Raw genomic sequence first — 11,416 nt, forward strand, 5'->3', positions numbered from 1 at the left:
ATATGTAATGAATACTGTGTAATGAAACATCAGCCAGCTAATGTCCAGGGCTTACAAAGAAAAATAAAATCTGAAAGGCCCTGGTAGATTTGGCCTAAATTTAGAATAAATGACATAGCTTTAGACCAGCTACAAAACTATGTTAAATCCTTGAGAAGAAGATATTTAAACTTTCAACAAAATCTCACTTGGGGGCAAGAAGAGAAAGTGAGCTGATGAGAGACAAGAGTGGAGATAAGTGCCTGGTCACTAAATGCCTTGAAAGGAGTTTGGACTTTATCCTGAATGCAATGGGAAGCTACTAAGAGGGTTAGTTTTATGTTAAAAAAAAAAAAAGATAACAGGATTATATTTATAGTTTAGAAATCTCACACTGGACCAAACAGTGGAGAAATGATTAGTAAGAAATAATAAAAGGCTTTTAAATTAATGTATATTGAGTAACCTATGCAACACTGATTGAATAGCACGATTGCTGGTGGTGTGTGGTTTCATTATCATCATCATCATCATCATTATCATCATCATCATCTTCATCATCGGCATAGTAGCATTCAAAGAGTATGTGCTAAGTACTTTACATACATTATCACATTTAATCCTTACAACCCTATAAACTGAATCATACTCATTTTAAAGATTAGAAAACTGAGACATGATTTTCTAATGATCTGCCCAATGTCACACAACTAGGAAGTGGTTCAGACAGGATTAGACTCTACAGAGTAGGATTAAGCAAGGGATTAAAGGACTGGAACCTGGCTGGCATGGTTCAGTGGTTGTGTCCACCTATGAACCAAAAGGTGGCAGTTCGATTCCTAGTCTGGGCATATGCCCTAGTTCCAGGCTTGATTCCCATTACGGGGCGTGCAGGAGGCAGCCAATAAATAATTCTCTCTCATCACTGATGTTTCTCTCTCTCTCTCCCTCTCCCTTCCTCTTTGAAATCAATAAAAATATATTTAAAAAATATATATATATTTTAAAAAAAGAAAAAAGAAAGGACTGGAGGTTTAATGAGAGTAGATAAGGTTTGAAATATAAAAAGAGGTGGAGAAAAATCACTATGGAAACAGCACAAGAGTGGCTGGCAATAAGGAAAGCCCAGCTGAAGTTGATGATCATGAAATTATGACGATACCGATCTTTATTAGACTTTCTCAGTAGTCCATATGCAACCACAGAGAAGGTAAATAATTAGCTTCACACAAAGCTGGATTTTCATCATACAATCAAGAAGTTAAAAAAATGGTAAAGGGAGCTAAGGATACTGACATGAAACTATGGACCATAAAAATCTAAATTGGATGAGGAAAAAGGAAATTCAAAAGAGGGAGAAAGTAAAGGAGTCGAGATTTAAAGATCTTGATGAAGTCAAAGAAGTACTATAGTAATCTTGCAAGTATCTAGGAAAGAGATCTAGAAAGATAATAAGTTCTAGTTAGAAAGTAGAATTTATGTTTTCAGAGATGAAATGGTTCCTTATAACAAGGCCCCCTGATATAGCTATGGAATAGGTAGCACTTGAAAATTACTGACGGTCTCTGGAAATTAAATCAAGGAATTAAGAGGTCAGAATGTATAGCATAAAGAAAAAAAGACCTACTTAAAAGGCTTTTACATATAGCTAATTTCCAACACTCATAATTTAGAAGAGGTAACCAAATATGGAAACAAATTGGCAATTATTTCATATATTAAGTCTGAACACAAAAAATTCTATAACACAACTTCAAAATAAGATTTGTGCATTTTTTAACAATGAGCTATAAGCGCTCCTGGTAGATACAAATTTAAAATACATAAAAATTACATTTATAATTTAATAATATCTTACTCTTCCAAGAATATCCACAGGTAACTTAGAGTTGAGCAACACTGGTTTCACTTTATCACCAGACAGAAATCCATTCACTGGACTTAAACTATCAAAAATTGCATCATATTTGGCCTTATCTTCAGACTATAATATAAAAAACATCACAAATTAAAACAATAGAGAAAAGGATTTCAATGCAGTTATAAAAATCAAACACTCAAAGAACAGACAGCATATTTCTTAAACTCATCATTTAAAAAACATTTTTACTTTTATCAAAATATATTATAGTAAATGATAATTTAAGTTCCTCCACCCCACTCCTTTGTAGCTGGAACACTATCTTTGCTTTTCTGTTAGATTAGAATCACAAGATTTCAGTGATAGAAGGGCTTTGAGAAAAACACCTAGCCCAATCCTCTCACTTAAAGCAGATCCACAGCAAGGAAGTAACTTATACAGACAAACCAAAATTGTTTTCTGACAAAACTGTACATATTTTTATTGAAAGTCATTGATCTGCTATATACTAAAAGTATTTTTTAATAATGCTTTTAAAAATCTATAAAGCCCTTGCCAGATAGCTCTCAGTTGGTTAGAGCATCATCCCAATACACCAAGATTGTGGCTTCAATACCTGGTCATGGCACACACAGCAATTGATTTCTCTTTCTCTCTCTCTCTCTCTCTCTCTCTCTCTCTCTCTCTCTCTCTCATCAATTAAAAATTATTTAAGTGCATAAATTGTATTTTTTTAATCTGAAAAGATAGCTATAACTAGTGTGATGTTTCTAAATACCTATAAAGCAAAATATCCATTTCAGAATATAATTTCTTGAAAGAATAAAGAATTATTTGTTTTATAGCTCTAAAAACAGTACTATTTAACAGAATTTTTAAGTCAGACATAATATCAGTAGGGTAAACTAGACATAATACCAGTGGGGTAAAAACTCATCAAACACTTCAGTTAATACAGGGTTACCATTTTTAGTTTACACTATAAAAGGAATGAGATAAAACCAGTACTAATTGTCACAAAATGATTGCTAGTGCTGTAAGATCCCTCCAAAGATTTCTAGTACCAGTAATTCCTGAACAGTAAAAAATGAAAATCTAATGAAGACTGCAACATATTATAAAAGTAGAGAAAGAGATGATGTGGAAGAAAAGCAGGAGTAAGGAGTGAATAGTTACAAAGTTTACTTACTTTTACAGCCCATGGGAGCTCAGTTGCAGAAGTTCCACTAATTAGCAAGGGACTACTGGTATCATGCTAAAAAAGAAAATACAGCATATGAAGGGCTGAAATCCTCACATCAATAAACAATGAAAAAAAAGAGATCTTTGGCCTTAAATACATTCATACAAAATGCTGGATCTCAATAAACACATATACTCTATTTTACATTAATTCTATTAGACCATCTAAGTACAAATGAAACAAAAACTGCATAAATGACTATGGAGCACTAAATAAAACTTAAGTATTACCTATTATAAACTTAAGAAACCTATTATAACTGACAGAAAGATAAAGATATCTGAATGTACCAAAAATATTTATTGCCCTGTTAACTGATGATTTCTTCCCAGCACTCTTTTTTTTTTTTTTTTTTTTTTTTTTACCCGCAACCCAGGTACATGCCCTTGACCAGAATCGAACCTGGGACCTTCCAGTCCCTAGGCCGACGCTCTATCCACTGAGCCAAACCGGTCTCGGCTTTCCCAGCACTCTTTAAGGAAAACTGACAGGGACAAGAACCAAACTTAAGATTTATAAGTTACAATTACATGAACCTATCAATAGCATGCCCAACTAATTATAATTATCTGCTTGTAGAGACAGATAAATATATTTGAATAAATTTTATGATAATATAGGCAACAAATCCCTAAATTACCCTTCTGATTCCATGACTCTAAGCCTAAACTCAGAAGTACAGAAATTCTCAAAACTAAATAAATTCATAATATTCAGACCAAATACTTCTAAAACACTGATTTTAAAAGTAAGCATGAAGAGCCACGAAACTTCTGAAAACAAGAAGTAGGGTGGTGAGGCTTAGCCCTATTAGATATGAAAATAAATTACCAAATATGATCATTAGAACAATGGGAGATCAGCATATGGATAAACAGATCAATGAACAGAAAAATCCAAAAAGAAACCAAAATACAGATGGAGAATTTACCATATGATTGAGATGGCATTTCAAATCAGTTAAGGAAAAGATGATTATCAATAAACTGCATTAGATCTGTAAAGTAGCCATCTTTAAAAAACATAAATTTTAATCCATACTCATACCTTACATACCTTATATAAATGTGAAAAAAGAAACCATAAAAAACTTTTAATCCTAGTAATTCATATACATAAAAAACAATGACACCTTTATAGAAGAAAATCACCATAAACAAAGTCAAAATGACAAACTGGGAAAAAATATTTGCAACTCATATAGACAAAGAGCTGTTTTCCTAATATATAACGAGCCTCTAGAATTCAATAAGACCAAAAGCCACAAAACATAAGCGAAGACTATAAATAGGCATTTCACATAAAGGCACTGTAAATGGATGATAAGCATGAGAAAAACTATTCAACCTCATTCCATAAAACCGGAAGGACAAATGAAAACAACACTAACATGCCATTTGTCACCTATCAAACTAACAAGAATCCAAAAGTTTGACAACAGTATGTTAGCAAAAATGCACTTAACCAATTGCTGATGGGAGTGTGAACTAGTGCTACCACTATGAAGACACATTGATATTATATGGGAAAATTACAAACGAACAAACTTTTGAAACAGCAATTCCATTTCTGAGAATTTACATATATTAAGTATATTTCTGCATAAGCAAAATAATATATATTCAAGGTTATTATGCACTGCAGCATTTTTTAAAGTAAAAGATTAGAAACAAGCTAAAAGTCTATCAAAAGGAAGTTAAATAAATTATGGTGACTAGAAATAAAGAAATATAATGCAGCTATAAAAAGAACAAGGAAGCTTTTATGTAATGATATGTACACTCTCCAAAACATACTAAGTTATTAAAATAAGGTACAAAATAGTGTGTACAGAATGATACAATAAATATAAAATGAGAAAATAGGTATTGTTATTTCTTTATATACACATATATATATAATAACTCTGGAAGGACACACAAGAAACTAATAAGTGGTAGCCATTATGAAAGAAAAGTAGCTGGGTAATAGGAATTGGGGGAAATTATTTTAATAGAGCAATTTAGAAAAGAAAATTTAAATTTAAAAGCATTTCTTACAAATCTTGGTGGAGGAACAGCCAGGTTCAAGTTACTCAGTGAAACCTCCAATCCATTCTGGGCACATGCCACAAGACGCAAAGCAACAAAGAATTCCTGAGAAAGAAAAAATGTGACGGTAAGAGCATTATCTACCTATTCATCCATCCATCCACCCATCCATAGACATACCTACAACTTGAAAATACAAAACAATTCACAATTACTCCAAGGTTTTTACATAGCAACAAATGTAACAGCACAGTTGCTTGAGTAACACTTGCTTTAAAATTGAGAAAAGATCTATGTACAAAGATGTTCCCATTATAAATAGAAATAAAGTGTTAATAAAATGGGAAAATATTTAGTGATACATAAATATAGTGGAAATTAAAAATTAGTAATCATTATCCAAAGAATATTTTATGGTGTTAAGGAATACTTTTTATCATTTAAATGAGGAAAAGGCATCTGAAAGAAAAACCCAGAAGAAAATAACTAAATGTTATCAAAAGTCATCTCTGGATTTAAGATTACAATTTTTGAAACTGGATCAATCATTCAAGTGACTAAATCATTGCTATTCCAGAAGAGCTAAGGAGAATAACTGTGCAGCATCTAAAAACAATTATATAACTGCTTGACTTCACAACACTTATAAATCTCTCCCAAAGGTCCTTGTATTTTTGGCATTTGAAGTATCAATCCAAAATTTAATAAATAAATGCAAACATACTGAAGTAACTGGTGTTCAGCTGTTTTCAGTTAAAGTCAGGTCTGGGAATAGCCACAACAAAACACTTGACTCCAGTTATATAACTTACAATTTGTCAATACTTTGTAGTACAGTTACTGGTACAATCAGTTCTTCACTACTGTTCTCAAACCTCCTATTCTCACCTATACCCTTCTTATCTAATTCCTAACCTATTCTTAGAAACTTGCAGGTTATCTGTTGTAAACAATACCTTGCCTTCAATTATAAATTTATTTTTAAAATGCTATTTCAAGATCTCCCCTTCTCTTTTTATTCATTCCACAAGCTTCTATGTCATCTGACTTCAACTCCCACCATTAGCTACAGAAACTACTATGTCACAAATAACATCCTAGCTATCAAATGTTCTCAAAAAAAAAAAAAAAGGCCTCCTCCTACTTGTTCTTTTGGCAGCCTGAGAAGCATGATCTTTCCTAAAGCTTTCCTCCCCTCACCAACATAGATTCATAAAGCTCTCTCTCAGTACTCCTCTGACCTTTCAAGTCTCTTCTGTTGAAGTCAACCTTTAAATCCTCCAACCTTTAAATGCTGGTATTCTAGGTATTCCAACATTAACTCTCTTTCTCTTCTCATTCTGTAAGAGATTCAATTACTCTTAGGCAATCTGGTCCACTCCCAAAGTATAGATGGGCTCTAAAGTGAAATAGTCCTACAATAAATACTAATTATGCTATTTAAAGTTGTAAGGCCATGGGCAAGTAAAATAAAATTCTTACATAAAAGGGGCGACTAATATTAGCTACCCCGTAATTATTATGAAGAACAAAATAAAAACTATACTATAAAAAGAAAGCACCTACTGTCATTCTTGACACATAGAAACTCAATAAGTATAGGTTTCTTTTCTTTCTTTCATGTTAATTAAATAAATTATTCCCCCAATACAAACATCAAAGTTTAACTGCAGACCCATAAATCCAGCCACCTAGATGTAACAAGGACAACTTAAACTCAACATCCAAAGTCCAGGAATATCAGTGAAGAATTTAATAAATGGTAAACTCATGAAGATAGGAGCCACATCTGTATTTTCAAAGCCTGGCTCAAAACAGGTACTCAACAAATATTTGCTGACAGTGCAGACTCTGGGTGTCCATATGAATTTAGTGTTCCTATGTCTCCAATGTACCAAACTGGCCCTTCTGCCCAGGAGCTCCAATGGGGACTACAATCTAGCACTGGAATTCTATATAATAAAAGCCTAATATGCTAAGTGTCCGGTCGTACAGTCGTCTGCTCAACCAATCAAAGCATTATATGCTAATGATAAGCTAAGGCCGCTCAACTGCTCGCTATGACATGCACTGATCACCAGGGGCAGACAGTCAACCATTGGATCAGTCGCTATGATGTGCACTGACCACCAAGGGGCAGACACTCCAACTGGTTTACCAGTTGGAATGTCTGCCCAGCTTGCTGCTGGGGTCCGGCTGATCAGGACTGAGCAAGACAGGCTGGACACGCCCTGGAGCCCTTCCACTGTCCCTCCCTGGCTGGCCAACCTCCCATGTCCCTCCCCGGCCCCGACTGTGCACTGGTAGGGTCCCTCAGCCTGTCTTGTGCCCTTTCACAATCTGGGACCCCTCAGGGGATGTTGGAGAGCCAGGTTCGGCCGGATCCTGCAGGCTAGACTGAGGGACCCCACTGGTGCACAAATTCGTATCAATCTATAATTTAAACAAATTCATGCACCAGGCTTCTAGTCTTAAATAAGAGACTGGGTATTTGGACCTTCTAAAAAATTTTCCATCCCTTTTCTGATCTTGATCCTGCTTCAGCAGTCCTCATGAAGGTTTGGGGGTATTAGCTTTTTTGGGAGAGGTAGAGAAGGGGGGAGAGGAGGGTATTAGCTTTTAGTAGCAGTGCTCAACCAATGTATCAGCATGTAGCAAGCTTTGGATCCAATCCTGAAGAACTCTGAAATCCATCTCAAACAATCAGAACTTCAAAGTACACTGATAGTGTCCAACACCAATAACTACTTTCACAAATTCCTGGTCTAGGATTTACATCTAACCTGTAAACCATTTTATGGTTTATAAGTCAGTGGTAAGATCTAGACCAGAATACTCAGGTTTGATTAGCCAAGAATTTCCTTTCAAATGTATGAGGCATACCATCTAACACTTAACCGATGTTTATGTATAAACCCTGTACATGTAAGAAATTCAATTAATTAAGATTCAAAGAGCAAAATCTTTCTGAATGACTGAAAAAAACAACAAGCTATTTATCTGATGTGTCCTCCAAAAGTCTTATGTTCAAAGCCTAACCCCCAAAGATAAAGGTATTAGGAGGTAGGGCCTTTGGGGTGCGTAAGCCATTAGGGGGAACCCTTATTAATGGGATTAGTGCCTTATAAAAAGGCTTCAGAGAGATCCCCAGCACCTTCTGGTATGTGCAGAGACAACTAGAAGTCTGCAATCAGGAAGAAAGTCCTCACCTGACCATGTTAGCACACTAATCTCAGAATTCCAGCCTCTAAAACAATGAGCAATAAATTTGTTTATAAATTTCTGTGGTATTTTGTTATAGCAGCCCAAACAGACTAAGATACTCCGGTAGAACAATGTCACCAAACTAACATTAAACTTTGGGAATTAGTTACTTTAATGCCTACTTATTAGAAATATTTTCATTGTCTTATTAGAAACTAGTGGCCTGGTGCACAAAATTCATGCACATTAAAAAGGGATTAATTAGAGGAAGTATTTTGATATTGCCATTTGCCCTTTCTCTTTAATACAAGTGTCAGAGATGAAAAAAAATTAGTAAAATGTATATGAAAATCTTCCTCCTGTCAGAGTCTGGGGCACGCTGCAGGACCCAGAGTCAAGTCCCTGCCCACCCACAGGCATCTTGAAATCACGCAAGACCCAGACCCAGCCGCACCTCCAGCCCTTGGGCTAGATCCAGACCCAGCTGGTCCCACCCTTGTCAAGCCCTGCCAGGCAGGGGAGGCACAGCCTCACATCCCCTGGCCCAGCACCAGGGCGGGAGGAGTGCCTTGAGGTCCCCCGTCAAGCCCCGCCGGGTGGGGGGCGCGGCCTCAGGTCCCCCAGCCTGGCACCGGGGTGGGGGGCACAACCTAAGGTAGGGGGTGCACCTTAAGGTCCCCTGTCAAGCCCTGCCAGGTGGGGGCGGGGGAGAGGGGTGCAGCCTCAGGTTCCCCGTCAAACTCTGCCAGGCGGGAGGACGTGGCCTGAGGTCCCCAGTCAAGCCCCACGGGGACGGGGCGGAGAGAGCGCAGAATCAGGTCCCTGCTGATTGCTCGTTAAGGCTCATTACGGGAACTCGGCCTCTGCTGTGGGCACAGCCATCTTATGTTACAGAAACACTGCCTCTGCTGTGGGCGCCACCATCTTTGTGGCAGAGTGACAGTCAATTTGCATATTACTCTTTATTACAGAGGATATTTTCATTGTTATGACACTTGCCCTTGCAAAACCTTAATGTTGATAAAAAGCAACCCTTAGTTTAAATATACAAAAAACTGCTGGCTCTTTTTTATTCTGAATCACTAAAAATCCTATCTAATAAAGAGAGAATATGCTAATTGATCCTCACACTGTGGCAAAGATGGCAGCACCCACAGCCAATAAGGGAATATGCTAATTGACTGCTCCACCCTCTAAGATGGAGGTGCCCACAGCCACAAGATGGCGGCGCCCAGTCCCCTCAGCCCCCCAGCTGCCCAGGGCCAGCCCAAGATGCAAGCAAGACTCAGATGTTGGCTGCCCAGGCACCCAGGGCCTCCCGAGGCTCAGGTAACCAGGTCCGGCCATGGCTTGCGCTGCCGGCAGTGGCAGCAGCAGAGGTGTGATGGGACATCACCTTCCCTTGATCACCGGGTTGCCTCCCGCCCCTGAGGGCTCCCGGACTGTGAGAGGGGGCTGGCTGGGCTGAGGGAATCCCCCTCCAGTGCATGAATTTTCATGCACCAGGTCTCTAGTTTTTTCATATGAATCTCTGAATCTTACTTGTTTGTTCAGGATACCTTTGCCATCTGTGTCAGCTAAATCCCAAATCTGAAATTCAGAGGAAAAAAAGTATCAATCTATATTTTAAACAACAATCATCTTAAAAATAAATTAATTCCCTGTAATTTACAATCTCATGCTCTTTGGTCATCAGATTTAAAAATTATAGAATTAAAAGTGGAAAGAAACCTTAAGTTCAAATTTAGTTCAAATACTAAATTTAGTTCAAATACTAGAGGCATTTAGTTCAAATACTAAAGCCATTAAAGTTACTCAAGAACATTTAAGGCATCATGGAAAGAAATGAAACCCAGACTCTAACTTCCAATCCAATGCCTTTTTCATTAGCCCAGGTTCTAACTCCAAATCTCTTGCTCTTTTTACTAACACATACTACTTTGATTTTAGATCCTTACTAAGATGATATTTTTTCTTATGGGAAAGTGGAAATAGTTGTTTATTTGTGAATAATTAAATTATTAATGATAATTTTTCAGGGTTTTTAATACATATCATGTATAAGGACTTTCCAGGAGATCAAGCTGGCAGAGGGACTTTCCACCTTTTTGTGCTTTCTCTTAAGCCTCTCATCCCCCACTGTATTCACCACATACAAAGTGCAGTTGGAGACAGTTATAATAGAGGAAGTAGAGATAGAGCCAACTCTCTGAGTGGGTGGCAAGGTTCCCAGTCTGCAGCACTGTTTCTCCCCACAATACCCAAATGTACTATTACTTCTTCATTTCATCCCACTAAAATGTAATTTGTTTTCTAAACATCTGAAAAACACCTTACTTTTCAAATTCTCTCCATCGCATTACTATAACTGCCTCTATGACCCAGTTCTAACTTCTAAGTTTCTTAATGATATCTTTCTGAATTTGTATCCAATTTATCTACATTGCTAACTATTCACCTTAATCTAATTATAATAAATAAACATTACCTTTCCAAGTATCAAGTCTGGAAGCCCTGATTTTTTCAGGAAAGCAGCAGCATCAGAAGCTAATACCCTTCCAGTATTGCCTGTATCAACCTGAAAAAAATACAAATGGTAAGCTGACAAAGACAAAATTATTTGTGTTCCTTACTGAAATTTGAGAACTGGCTTTTTTAAAAAGGGAATGGGAATCCTTTGACTAAACCAAGGTGGAAGAATATATGCATAGCCATATAAGTAGAGTACCATCTAGATAGCATTGGCAATTTACAAAATGTTTTTTATCGTGTCCATTATACAAATGAGAGAACTGAAGCTCAAAGGAAGTAGAGCAAATTAGTGGAGTCATAACATTAATACATTATCTCCTGACTCCAACTCTTCTATAGCGCCTTTTAAATTCTAATAAAGTTACATGGCAATAGGAGGGAAAAAAAGCATTTCCTGGAGAGGTCTTAGCTGCATGTGTTACCTGTTTTTTCAAACACCTTAAAATCATTAACTTCTGCTTTTATACTTACTGTTAGGAACTACAACACTTTATTAAAAAATCAAAGCAGCTCCAAAACCAGCAGTGATTCCATAATAAAATTAAAGAAACATTTAAAAAACTGTTA

At 36.7% G+C, this 11,416-nt stretch overlaps 1 protein-coding gene across 1 annotated transcript in view; it reads right to left on the minus strand.

Annotated features, from left to right (window-relative positions):
• LOC102758943 (epidermal growth factor receptor substrate 15) overlaps nt 1-10,820 on the minus strand; it is a 23,405-nt gene extending 12,585 nt beyond the window's left edge. The window contains exons 1-5 of the mRNA XM_006768385.2: nt 10,806-10,820; nt 9,877-9,907; nt 5,123-5,218; nt 3,030-3,095; nt 1,838-1,963 (exon numbers count right to left, since the gene is read on the minus strand). Coding sequence (XP_006768448.1) covers nt 1,838-1,963; nt 3,030-3,095; nt 5,123-5,218; nt 9,877-9,885 — 297 coding nt within the window. The 5' untranslated portion in view covers nt 9,886-9,907; nt 10,806-10,820. The remainder of the gene's footprint in view (nt 1-1,837; nt 1,964-3,029; nt 3,096-5,122; nt 5,219-9,876; nt 9,908-10,805) is intronic.
• Nucleotides 10,821-11,416: the final 596 nt, after the last annotated feature.

Source organism: Myotis davidii, unplaced genomic scaffold (assembly GCF_000327345.1).
Source record: "Myotis davidii unplaced genomic scaffold, ASM32734v1 scaffold79, whole genome shotgun sequence".
Classification (NCBI taxonomy): Eukaryota; Metazoa; Chordata; class Mammalia; order Chiroptera; family Vespertilionidae; genus Myotis; species Myotis davidii.